This window comes from Microtus ochrogaster, unplaced genomic scaffold, assembly GCF_000317375.1.
Source record: "Microtus ochrogaster isolate Prairie Vole_2 unplaced genomic scaffold, MicOch1.0 UNK112, whole genome shotgun sequence".
Classification (NCBI taxonomy): Eukaryota; Metazoa; Chordata; class Mammalia; order Rodentia; family Cricetidae; genus Microtus; species Microtus ochrogaster.
In genome coordinates this window covers 830784-843612 of record NW_004949210.1, presented here as the reverse complement: position 1 = coordinate 843612, position 12829 = coordinate 830784, and the positions used below count along the sequence as shown (strand labels likewise).

The 12829-nt window shown below is 38.3% G+C and overlaps 1 protein-coding gene across 9 annotated transcripts in view; it reads right to left on the bottom strand.

Moving 5' to 3' along the window:
* Nucleotides 1-6210: 6210 nt before the first annotated feature.
* Arhgef9 (Cdc42 guanine nucleotide exchange factor 9) overlaps nucleotides 6211-12829 on the bottom strand; it is a 307395-nt gene continuing 300776 nt past the window's right edge. For 8 of the 9 annotated variants that reach the window (XM_026778204.1, XM_005371537.3, XM_005371530.3 and 5 more), the window contains 2 exons: nucleotides 9429-9497; nucleotides 6211-6435 (listed from right to left, as the gene is read on the bottom strand). In XM_026778204.1, the coding sequence (XP_026634005.1) occupies nucleotides 6254-6435; nucleotides 9429-9497 (251 nt within the window). In that variant the 3' untranslated portion in view covers nucleotides 6211-6253. Of the gene's footprint in view, nucleotides 6436-8717; nucleotides 8780-9428; nucleotides 9498-12829 lie in introns of all 9 variants that reach the window. The other variant, XM_005371536.3, reaches the window with a different exon arrangement.

Genomic DNA, 12829 nt, shown 5'->3' with positions numbered 1-12829 from the left:
GAAAAGCGCAAGAAAAGCAGGAAACTCCAGTGTAGTGCTGGGGATGGAAGGGGAGCCGGAGTTTGGAGCAGGACAAAGGGACCTGGAAGTTCATGCAGCACAGGCATGGGTACAGGAGTTGTTTCTGATGATGTTCAGAGACAACACTTTAATGGCTTGTAGGAGCCATGAATTCAGTTTCTTTCATTGTAGACTGAAAACACCTTAAACTGATGTTCTAGCATCAATTTAGTAAAGTAGGAAAAACATTTTCCAGAGCAGAGGATACGGATCCTCCTCCTTTCTAACATTCACATCCTGGGTAGCCAGAACACTCTGTGCTTAACACAAGATATGTACTATAGCCCACCGATTAATTATGGGAGGATACCCTAGGTCCTGAAAATTAAATTTGTGATTTCCACATAGGCTTTTGACCTATTATACCTCAATGGTATTTGCCTATCAAGTGGCATAAAAACCTTTGTCATTTAAAATAAAGTTTAAGAAGACACATCTTACTGAATATATGTAGTAACAAAAGAGTAGCAGTTTTGCATGATTTCAGTTCAGTGATACTATAATGTAACACACACTGTGATAGAGAGGGATTATGCATGGAACTACAATAAAATCCCATATACATTTAAGTGTTTTAAAAAGTATTTTTGCTCACTTTGATAATTTAATACATGAATGTAATGAATTTTGATACTAACCCATACTTCTTTCCCTAACTCTTCTCACACTTCACTTGGTGTCCTCCTTTTTTTTATTTTAATGACTCATCAAAGTAAAATTTATGTTGCCAATATACTCCTGGATGTAAGATCATCTTCCGGCTTAGATGATTTTCAATTTCATCTTCATTTCAGCTTCTGTTCTCATCAATGTTTATATCTTTTTATTGAATTCAGTTTCAAATCCCTAATTGTCTTCATCATTTCATTCAGCTGTGTATTTGTATTCTCTTGGCCATTACTCGATTGTTTATTATTATTCTCTTGGCGTTTTGTGAATGTTTGATTTTATTTCTAATTCCTTGAATTCTTTGATGAAAATTCTAATTGTTCATTAAAATTCTGTGTCCTGGGGGCTCATTTAGGTAGTGCTTATTAGATAATACTTCTAATAGGACTAATAAATGTGATGGCACACATGCTTTCTTAGCCATTTATATTATTTTTGTTGTTGAGATTTGACCTGGGTATGTACTCCGTCCTTTGGAGTGTCTTTGATGTGCTAATCAGTCCTTTCTTAGACCGGGCTAGTGCAAGAGCTGTATTACCTGAACTACTGGAGAGATCCATAGCTATTGCAGAGAGAGATGTAGCCTGGGATAGGAACTTACCTTAAATGACACATTTTTTGGAAACCTCTAATTTTTGGTGAAGAGTAAATGTGGCAGTAGCATCTGAAGACAAGGGACCACTCTATGCCAATTCCTCTTTCTGCTTTCTTATACATAGATGAGACACCATTATCTATATGATGCTAATAGTCCACTGGAGAAGGTCACAAGAGCTAAGTATGATATACAACTAGAACAGGTTTCTTCTTAAGTCTGATCAATTGTGTTATAAATAAATTGAGTCAGGCAGAAATATTATTCTGCGGTTGATAGGGGTTCAAGGGGCACAACACAGGATACTCTTATTTTGTACATTTGGAATTGGCAAGTACAGTCTTGGACAAGCAAGATCTACCTCAAAAGTACCACAGCCTTGTCAGGAAGATGTCTCTGGGAGCCAGGGAGTAGGTTAATATGAATAAGGAAAGCCCTAATGGTCCAGAAGCCAGTGGGCTAAGAAGCAAAGCGGTGGCATAACTGAAACAGTGAGTGACGAAAAGCAAAGTCCACCCTGGATACCTTGGCTCTCTGCCCACTAGTTCTTGGTTCTGGAGACATAAAATATCTGCAAACTGTGGATGGTTTTGTTTGTTTTTCATGGCTGTAATGAAAAATATAAGAGATGGGTCTACTAATGACTGCACAGAATAATATTCATATACTTGGTGATTTATTCCACATTCTTGCCTTCCCTTGAGCCACCAAAAACTTAAGACAAGAGACTCTTAAATCAGTTTCAGGGGAGACAAGGAAATTTCAGAGGGTACATAGTCCTAGCCAGTCACTTTTAGCCTCTGTCTTCCCCTGTCAAATCCAGGTTAATAAACTCATTGTTGTTTGTCTTCCCACTTCTAAAAGCTCCGAGAAGGTTGTCTAGGAAGGCTGAAACCAGATATTGCCCACTTACTCTGTAAAAAGTAATTACAATTTAATCCTGGAATCTGGGGAAGCTGGGAATTGGTCATACAGAAAAAAGAATGACAAAATCTTGGTGATTTGGATAGACAGAGTTGAAGGACCCAGGTAAAAGGGACAGGGTAGTGACAGTAGAAGGGGATAAAAAATATGGACAAAAGCAAGTTAGAAAAGGAATTTTTAAATTATCATTTTAAAATGGTTAAGTGTAGGAGGGCACTTCCTAGGCCTGCACAAATAGAGTTCAAGCTTGAGATATTTTTGAGAAACTGCCTAGAGTCTTTCAGTAAATAAAAATCTTACCAACTTAAGTGTCCTATCACTCTGGAGCAAGGCTGTGAGACATTCTTACTCATGTGGACTCTGACAGGCAACAATACGTGTTATGTGCAGGCCTAGTAGGAAACAAAGTATATGTACACACAAGCAATAAATAACAAAGGAAATAGTGAGATCCCTATACCCACGCAAGGACAATTAAAGAAAGTCTATTTTTAAGGACATATGCTCACAAGTTTTAAGAAGGAATCTGGAGTGGGAGATTTCTAAGTGTTACAGCCTTTGGCTACATTAAAAATGAAAAGTTGAGCTGCTACAAATACCCAGGATGGATATTAAAACTGCAGATACAAGGAAAATGAACAACATTAGGAATGGGCCCTTAGGTTTTAGCAAAGTACCAGATAAAATAAAAGACAGTCCTATCTATAAAACATTTTAAGTGCTCATGGCTACAGGTTTGATCTCCGTTCTTGTCTTCTGCTCTTCCGGAAATGATAGAAAATGTTTCCCAATAGCCCATGGAATGCTTGGAAAATGAAATAGCAGCATAAGCTACTCACAATAGCTGGAGCAAGTAACCTCACACCACACAAATTGCCTTTATTTTGCAATTGACCACACACATACACACTACACAACACACAACACACACACACACACAAATGGCACAGGTGTGTCTGAGAGTCTTTTTACTTCTTTTATTGAACTCCATAAATATTTTCATAAGGCTTTATGTCATTACAACATCATTTTTGTTGTTATTAAACATTTCCAAATACACAATTTTGACACTTGTTTGACAGGGTCAAACAGTCAGATAACAGAAGAAAAGAATCAGCTGGCGAATGCAGAGCAGCAGGGGTAGTCAAAGTCACTGGTGCCCATCTATTCACCCAGCCCGCCCACCCCCAAGCACTAAAATAGCACTAGTTGGTTTCATACTAGAATTGTTAGAACTCTCTTGTTGCTGTCCTTAATAGATCAATTAAAGATATACACATAGAAAGAGGATGAGAGAAGGAGAGAAAATTGTATTTCTGTATTAGGACCTCCCTGCAGTAGAACTCATAGAACAAACTGGCCAAACCCTTTCGGAAAGAAAAGTCAGGCCTCATTGTGTCAAGGAAAGGGGAATACAGGACCATGCAGAAATAGGAGAATTATAGAATTTGGGGGGGGGATAACAAGGCTGTGGGGATACAACAGGTTTAGATATTGAGTCCAGGTGATTTATGGGTTTCCCTTTGGGCTACTGGCCACTGATCTACTTTGAGCCATAAGTGTGGGGGGTAGGGTGGGGCATTCAAATCAAAGGAGAGCTGAATTAGTAGTGCCTTCACAAATTACTAGATATTGCAAGGCCAGTGGACTGGATGGAGAAACAGGATGATGAGAGGTGATTCCCCTGATCCCGTAGCCTTGAATGTTAGAAGGGGCAAGAGAATGACAGGGTCTGGCCAAAAGATAATACAGATCTAGCAACATTTCAAAGCTACTCCTCGTGGGGTGCCTCCAATCCCTGGAGAAAGTTGCCAAGGCCAAACCTAGTGAGGATGGGCAGGGAGTAGGAAAAGAAGGTACACAAGGGAGGCCTGCACAGGAAGTGAAACCTCTTGCAGTTTGCCAATAGGGAATATTGTCATCTAGGTGCTAGATACCAGATTTCTTGCCATGGGGCTTAAGTAGCACTGTCATGTGCAGTCCAATGTCTGACCAGTCCCGAGCCCTGGTCTCTTGATAACTGTTAATTCTGACTTAAATGGAAGCTTCATTAATTTGTAATTTGTTTTCCAAAGGGGAAAGATTCGCAAGCTGGGTAGGGCTTAGTCTAGGTCAGGAAGCACAAAGGGGTACCCAGTCCAGCTTGACTGAAGACCTCATACAGCTATGGCTGCTGCTTGGTAAGCTTAGGCCCCTTCATGACTAAGTCTTCCTGTGAGGTCCAGGACAGACTCAATCTGCAGATCCTGGATTAGGGTGGGTTTCTCACTTCTTTATGTCATCTTATCCTCACTATGCAAGCTCTATCCACACAAAGGGCTACATGATGAGGAAGAATGCGTACTTCTGTACTCATGGGGATTCTGATTTCTGTGGGGAAAGCTCTGATCAAATGGAAGGCCTGCTAAGAATTAACTTCAGTGTTCGGCCTCGATCTTATTTCGCAGAGGTAAAGCAGCCCTAGGCTTCTTTATCACTTACCTCAGTTGTCCTGGGATGGGAGTATGTCAGCAACAAGGCCTACTTCGAGTGCCAGAATGGCTTTAATTATGCCAATACTCACAATCCTCTACCAGGAAGACAGAGTAAGGGCAAGAATGGAGACAGAGAAGATTATCCATGCAATCTGCTAATGACTGGGAATGTTTCTCATAATTTAAGTGGTAGTAATTACAGGTATATTATCTTGAATCAAGCCTGTCTCTTTCCCTGATAGTCCCCCATCTTTCCCTGTATGAAGTTATCATCAATCTTGAACTCTTTTCAGGTTAATCTGAAGGTAACTAATGATCTTGGTCAAGCAGATTTTGTCTCGAACCCCTTCATAAGCTTCTAACTGTGATGCCTTAAGAATCTGCAAAAATAGAAGCAGGGATGACCAGAACACTAAAATGACTGCTATATAGAGTGGCCCACCTGCCACCTACCTATTAGGTATGTGTTGTGGGGATGGAGATAAATCTCTTCCCCAGGAGTCTCAATTTCATGGCTTCCAGTTTAGCTAAACCTTCCACCTAGGGAAAAGACAGGCTGAACAGGAGGCTCATAATAAAGGGCGCTTTAAAAGGAGACTAATGGGTCCAAAATAACCCTTAGATGAAAACATTCAGTGACTTAGCAGTGCTGTTACATGGGGATCCTCAGTGCTAGAAGAAATCATCTAAATAAAAAAATATCCCCCCAACAGAAGCTTTCTCTACCCTCATTACATTCTTCTATTCCTTAATTTCTGTTTGGTTTTATATCCTTCCACAATACCTAAAACAGTGAAAGCAATAGAAATACCAAGCAGATAAGTCACAGGGCACAACAGAGCATGTCTAGACTGGCACAACTGTGGACACAGGATGCTGGGAAAAGGCTGTTGGTATAACCGCAGGGCTACAGGAACATTTGCATATGGTTGCATGAGGGACAGGAGATGGGAATCTTCCCCTTCTCCGTGGAAAGTGACAGAGTAAGAAATAAAATTCCAAATCCACCACATAAATTAAATGCAAAAGTTATCAGCATCAGTATCATCAGAAAAGGGAAATAAAACAATGCAAATACTCTATGGTAGTAATGACAGGTCAGTGAACCAGTGGAGCAAATAGGTTACCTTAACAGGAAAAAGAACAAAGAGAAATTCAATTTCTGAAAGAAAGGTGGAGGAGAACAAGGTTAAGAACTAAAAATTTTAAGAAGTGATCACACGTTTGGAAGTCAGTGGTACTTCTTACCAACTACAGATTTCAATTTCCCAAAACAACAGAAAATGGTTTTGGTCCTTCTCTGTGTGTGTATATGTATGTATGTGTGCATGCATATGTGCACACATGCCCACACACACGTGAATACTTAAAGGTCTATGTGTGTGTGTGTGTGCCACACACACACATGCACACACACACACATACACACACACACATATATATATAAATTTTCAACAGTGCTTCTCCGAAAAAAGGTCCATCTATAAATATAATTTTATTTATTTTAAAATTATCTGCCTTCCTACAGGTATTATTTTTTGAAGGGGGTTAACCTACTGAAGTTTTGCCAGAATGGTGACTGACTGCGCTTCGGTTCAGCAAACTCAAAGACTTGAGACTGAGCGATGCCATCGGGAACCAGGTACTGACCCTGGTTTAACGGGTCCTGTGGTGGTGGGTAAGAAGGAGGAACTGAGCGGGCAGAGTTGACACCTAGAACACACAGGAGACGAAAAGGAAAGAGTATGCATTTAGAACCAGGTGCGTTCTCAAATTAATCAATGATCCCTCACACTATACTAGTTTTGAGAGTTTTACCTGGTGACATACAATATCCCTAACTCCCAAGACTGAAATACTCTGAAATCCAAAACTTGCCAGCAATCAAACAGTTTCATATTTTGAACCTTTAAAGATTTCCACATTAAAGCTGTTCAATCAATACATGTCTATGCAAACATTCCAAAATTTAAAAAGACTTTATAGTCTGAGGTACTTTGGGTCCCAAGCATTTTGGGTAAAGGACAATCAACCAGTAGTGCAAATTATTTCTTTCCCTAGCATATTTGCAGTAGTATCACTAGTTCTACAACAACACATCCTTCACCATATTATCGGGTAACACCAAAAAAAAATATGGAGTGTTATCATCACTTATTTAACAGACAAGAAAACCAAGGAGCAGAGAGAAATATTATACGTAAGTTCTCATGGTCGTCTAGAAACAAAACAAGAACCAGAACCAACTTTTGTTGACTTCTTGGTTAGGGATTCTTTCTAGGAGACCATAATCCCCAATTTAAGTCTTGTTCCTCTGAAGAACCCAATAAGCACCTTTTATCTCTAGACTTTAGTTCTCTTCCTCTGCAATACTCCCTTGAAAGTGTCAAAAATAACCTAGCTAAGAACTACTGACTTCAGGACTTTCCATAATGCTTAAGATATAAGTGATTTAGTGTTTTGATTTGGGTTGACAATGACAAACCTATATTTAATAGAAACTTGACATTAGTAGTTGAAGCAGAAGGGAAATTCATCATCAGAAGCCATGATTCATAGAAATAAAAGAAAAATGAAATCTGTGACCTTTTAAAGAACACAGTTTCAATGGGGGGAGTTGCAACCACCCCACAAAGTTCACATTAATGGAAGTTTCAAGGAATCCAACTATCCTGACAGTAGTTATAATGTTAATCCATTGTCAACCATCGACACATCTTAGGTTCTGGAGCCATTTTTAAAAGGGGGCAAGTACCAGAAATAAAATGGTATGCCAACAAACAATACAGAGATGCCAGGGAGGAAGTCCCACTTTATCAAGTTCTATTTTCCATCTTCTGTTTCAAGCTTTTGATGTCAAATCTACGAACTCCTTTGTTTTACGTTAGATCCTAACAATTTTTTTTACACCTTTTTCTTAGGGCTCTATAGTTTGATATTTAGTTTCACAGTGAATTTCTACTTAATTATTATACTAGGTGTGGGCTTATATCAAAGTTCTATTTTGGGTATGGAAATCGAATTCAGTACTATTTGTTGAAAAGGTTACATTTTTTTTTCTTTTTGCTCACTTGCTCGACTGTCCTTGTCAAAAGTAAGCCAGACTTATGTGTGTAGGTCTATTTCAGACTTCTTTCCCATTCAACTATCAATAATCCCTCAGGTGATGTACCTATACAATGAGTGTTGAAATTAGGTAAATTAATTAAATTTTATTCTTACTTTTCAAGATTGTTTTAGTTATGCTAGATTATTAATCAGATTTTTTTTGGTTTTTCGAGACAGGGTTTCTCTGTGGCTTTGGAGCCTGTCCTGGAACTTGCTCTGTAGACCAGGCTGGTCTCGAACTCACAGAGATCCGTCTGCCTCTGCCTCCCAAGTGCTGGGATTAAAGGCGTGCGTAACTGGTCCTAAAGCCTATGAAGATAGAGGTTGTGTTTATGATTCTGACATCTTCTGTATTGATAAACTCAATTCCATTGATGTTTAGGAATTAGCACTTAACCCCAAGAAGTTCTATACAAATTCTGAAAACCAAGACAGCAGAAAATTAAAAAAAGGAAACTGAAAAGGTCTTTCTATCAACCAGATAACCTTTCCCTCGGAAAAACAGATGGCTGATAATATCCTGTGGTGTACAAATAGCACAGGGAGGGGACACTAGAGTAATTACTTATCTAATAATATTTGCCCTAGAGCCTTTCGATCGGTTTTCCCCTCCACTGTTTCTAGAATTCCTTCAGAACTAATGAGCGCTAATGAGAGAGCAGAAGGAAAGGGCTGGGGAAAGTGAGGTCTCCTTAAGATTATCCAATCCTGGGGACAGTGAAAATACTGCCAGGAGTCAAAACAGCTGCCAGTGATTGAGATGAGACAATAAAATGAGCTCTTCTTGCAAACAAGAGGTATGCATCATCATCGTCAGGACCCTGAGATGAAGAGGAGAGAGCAGTGGGCTCAGAATCAAGATGACTTAGGTTAAAAAATCACTTTACCTGGAATGTTTTCAGTTTCTTAACTTGGAACAGGGACTACTAGTGCCATTTTCTTTGGGTTACTATAAGGATGAAATGAAAGAAATTAAGAAATTTAAAACTGAGTAGACACTCTAGTAAGTGGAAGGTAGCTCCTTCTTTTGGCTCAACTGAGCACGTTAGTTATGTTCTGGTTCATGAAAAAAGAAAAGAAAAGCTGTTTCGTCTTTAAGTTGATTCTGCTTGTATTTTAAATTTTCAATGGTATTTCAGTGTACGCCTCAGAGAGAAACTATCTTGTTTCAATATGAGGCGCTTCACGTTAGGTTGGGGCTACTGACTAGGTCAGCAATTCTAGACAACTGAAAGGAAGTTGAAAACATATCCCTATATATTTATATGTATTCAATAAATTAAATACATGCACTACCTCCTGCCTCTCTCTAAATTATTCACAAAGGTTTTCTTCTTTTGAAGTAAAAACAAAGACAATGATTTTGTTTTGTTAATGTAGCCAATGACATGGATATGACTACCCCACACTATTTAGTCCCAAGCATTAAAACATTAAGAGCATTTGTTACCTGTTGTCAAAGATACCTGGGTAGCTGGACACTATCCCAAGTGAATGTCAGTATGGAAAGGAGCCAAGGAATGTGCAAACATATAACCTATGGTTTCCTAGTCTCAAACAGACAGGGAGTGGGTCTGAAGGAGCAAAGGCAAGTATACCTTTCTGTTTAGAAGCTTTTCTCACAGTCATTGCAGCCTGCCTCTTCTGGTTTTCAGAAATCTCAAAGCCTACAAGAGAAAAGAAAATTGAACTTTGTTATGAAAAACAGACACCTTTATGCACTATAAAATGAGTATACCTTTCCTTCCAAAGTTATCTGACAAATATATATATAAAAAAACCTGAAGCAAGATGATGGCAAAGATGGGAAAGTTGAACTCTTCATCAATGCTGGTAGGAGCATAAAATGCTGTAGGTATTAAGAAAATCAATATGGAGGTTTCTCAAAACATTAAAAATAGAATTACCATAAGACTGAAATTCCTGGACACATACCCAAAGGACTCTAGATCCTTACTACAGAGACAGGTGCTCATCTATGTTGATAGCTGCTCTATGCATAATACCCAGGAACTGGAAACAGCCAAGCTGCCTATCAACTGATGAATACATAATAAAACTATGATACATATGCATAATGCACTTTTATTAAGATGAGTAAAACAAAATTATAAAACTTGCAGAAAATATGCAACAGTAGAGACTTACATTAAATCAGATAGCCCCAAAGCAGAAAGACACATATTCAGAGGTCTCTCTTGTATGTGGAGTCTAGATTTTAATGTGAGTACATAGGCATAAATCATGAAGTTGGAGAAGAAACTGTGAGACAGGAAACTGACGTTTTGAGGAAGAGATGAAGTAATAGATATGCCATAGAGAGCAGCAAAGAGGCTACTGGAGGTAGAAAAGTCCGAGGGAGACTGGAGGGTGGGTGAGAGACTGGGAGAATTACGTTTTAAAATGCCATAGTGAAACCAAATACTTTATGTCCTAGTTTAGAAATAAAAATATTAGTATGTTGCCCATGTTAGCACAGGGACCCATATGAACCATGTGTTGGGCCATGTGTTGAAAGGTGTGAGGTACTTGCAGAGCTGGCCCCACCCCTCACTGGCTCTGGAATAGAGAACCTCCTATGACACCAGAAGGGGAGCGCTCCGCCATCCCCCACTCTGCCACTTGGGAGAGCTGGCCCCACCCATCATCTGAGAGGGGTTGGTCCCAGTAGCCTGTACAGAGAACACCCAGGCACACATCCGGGGCTTTAAGTTGAACTCCCTAACATCCACCCCATCTGTGCCTACTGGAGTGTGTGAAGGCACTGGTCTGTCAGAACCATAGCTGCAGCATCTCCATAACTCAGGGCAACAGCAGGATGTCAGAGAGGAGTTTAGGTGAGGGTCCAGTATTGATGGTGTACCAGAAGCCAGAGGCCTTGAACCTGACCAACAACACATTATGCAAGGAATATTTGCAAGTAAGAATCTACTGCATGATACACAGCAGATCCCATGCCACTAAGTTGAATGAAGAGGCAATAGAGAGATGGGAAAGAGGAAGCCAAGTGGCTGGTTTGTTTTTCAATCAATATTCCTACTTATATTTTATTCATTTTTTATTTTTATCTTACTTTTATTATTTCTTTTTTAGTATTCCTGTGGGGAAGGTTATATGGGTGAAAGATAGATATGGAAGGACTGGGAAATGAGAGGAATTGGGGTACGTGAAGTGAAATCCCCAAAGAAACAATAAAAAGTTATGTTAAAAATTAATATACATATATGCATGTAACTAGAAAGAATGAAAAATGGAGGCTTTGAACTTGAAAGAGATAAGGAAGAGGTATAGTGCATGGGGGAAGGGAGAAATTATGTTTGTTACTTCCATTGTGCTTAGTAAATATATACAAACATATGCAATTAAATTAAAATGTAATTAATTAAAACTAAAACTTGGCTATAAAGATGCATATTATAGAATACAGCAACAAAAGTTATGAACAAAACTTAAAACTAAAATAAAGTATGAAGAATATTTAAATAAATTATTATGTAAACTAGAAGAAGCACTTTATATAAATCAAAAATATAAAGAAAAGGAAACAATGACTCAAAAGATAAGAGAATTAGAATAGAAAATGAATACTTGAAAAATAAAGGTTTCAGAAGGAAGAGAAAAGAAGTAACAAACAACAAAAAATTTTACTGAGTAAAAAGACCACATGTTTGCTGAGATAGTCAAAGGTCTTCTATGATCCAGGCACTCAGACATGACGATGTTAACTAATGGCTGAAATTCCTAAACTTAAAGGCTAAAGAAAACAATCTTTCATACTCTAAGGAGGAAATGGCAGCTTGGTTACAACATTATCACTGGAATTCTTATCTGTGGGCTGGTATACAGCCCAGCTTTAGAAACACTTGCCAACCAAGTAGGAGACACCCTGGGTTCCAACTCCAGCACGGCCAAAGAAAGTTCATATAAAACACTGTGAGTAATAGCAGTCTGAAAAAATACAGAACCCATGGGTCAAATCACATTATAAACATTTCCCCTCAAAACCTGGGCATTTTATACAGAAATATAAAATGCAGGATTTAACTCAAAGAAAGTTTACTCAGAAAATAATATTTTCAGTTAAAAAAATTAGATCAACCAAGACATACACAATGGACTAACAAAAGAGAGGCTGGGGTAAAAAAGGGGAAGAAAAGAGGTTACAAGGGCAGTATGATCACTATACAACACATTCTTGAAAATGCCTTTTTGTATCATAATACCATATATAATGAATATATATATATATAGAAAATCAAAGATATAGAAAATCTAAAATTAATTCTTAAAAAATTATAAAAACATATAAAAATCCCCCAAAAGTTCCTTCAAAAAGCTAATGGTTGTTGAAAAGTGTTATTTTCAAAGGACCAATGTAGGGCGAGAAACATAAGAAATTCAAATACAGGCACCAAAAAAGAACACAAGAATTAGTTCTAGCTGTTGTTTAGCATGGTAGAAAAACTACAAATCAAAACGCAATACATTTAAAAATGGCTAGCAAAGTATCAGTTCCTCAACACATAAAAGTGACTGTTTGAAGAGACAGAAATGTTCTTTGCCCTAATTTGATTACTACATGCTGTACACATGTGTCAAATTATTATAATGTACCTTATAAAAATATATCTGAGTAAATAAAAATGTTAGAAAATAAATAATATTCACTATCAAGAATGAAAAGGAGAGATAAGCACAATTACAGAACATATTATGAATATTATGAATGACATCCTAGCAAACTATTAAAATCAGTGCATAAAGGGAAGGATACTAATCATGTTCTTGAAGCAGGTAAGAATAAGACTTGGGTTAAAAGAGAAAAGAGCATACTCTTTGAATGAGGAAACAATAAAAATTCTAAGCTTTTGGGGCTAGAGAGATAGCTCAGTGGTTAAGAGCACTGACTGCTCTTCCAGAGGTCCTGAGTTCAATTCCCAGCAACCACATGGTGGTTCATAACCATCTGTAATGAGATCTGGCGCCCTCTTCTGGCATG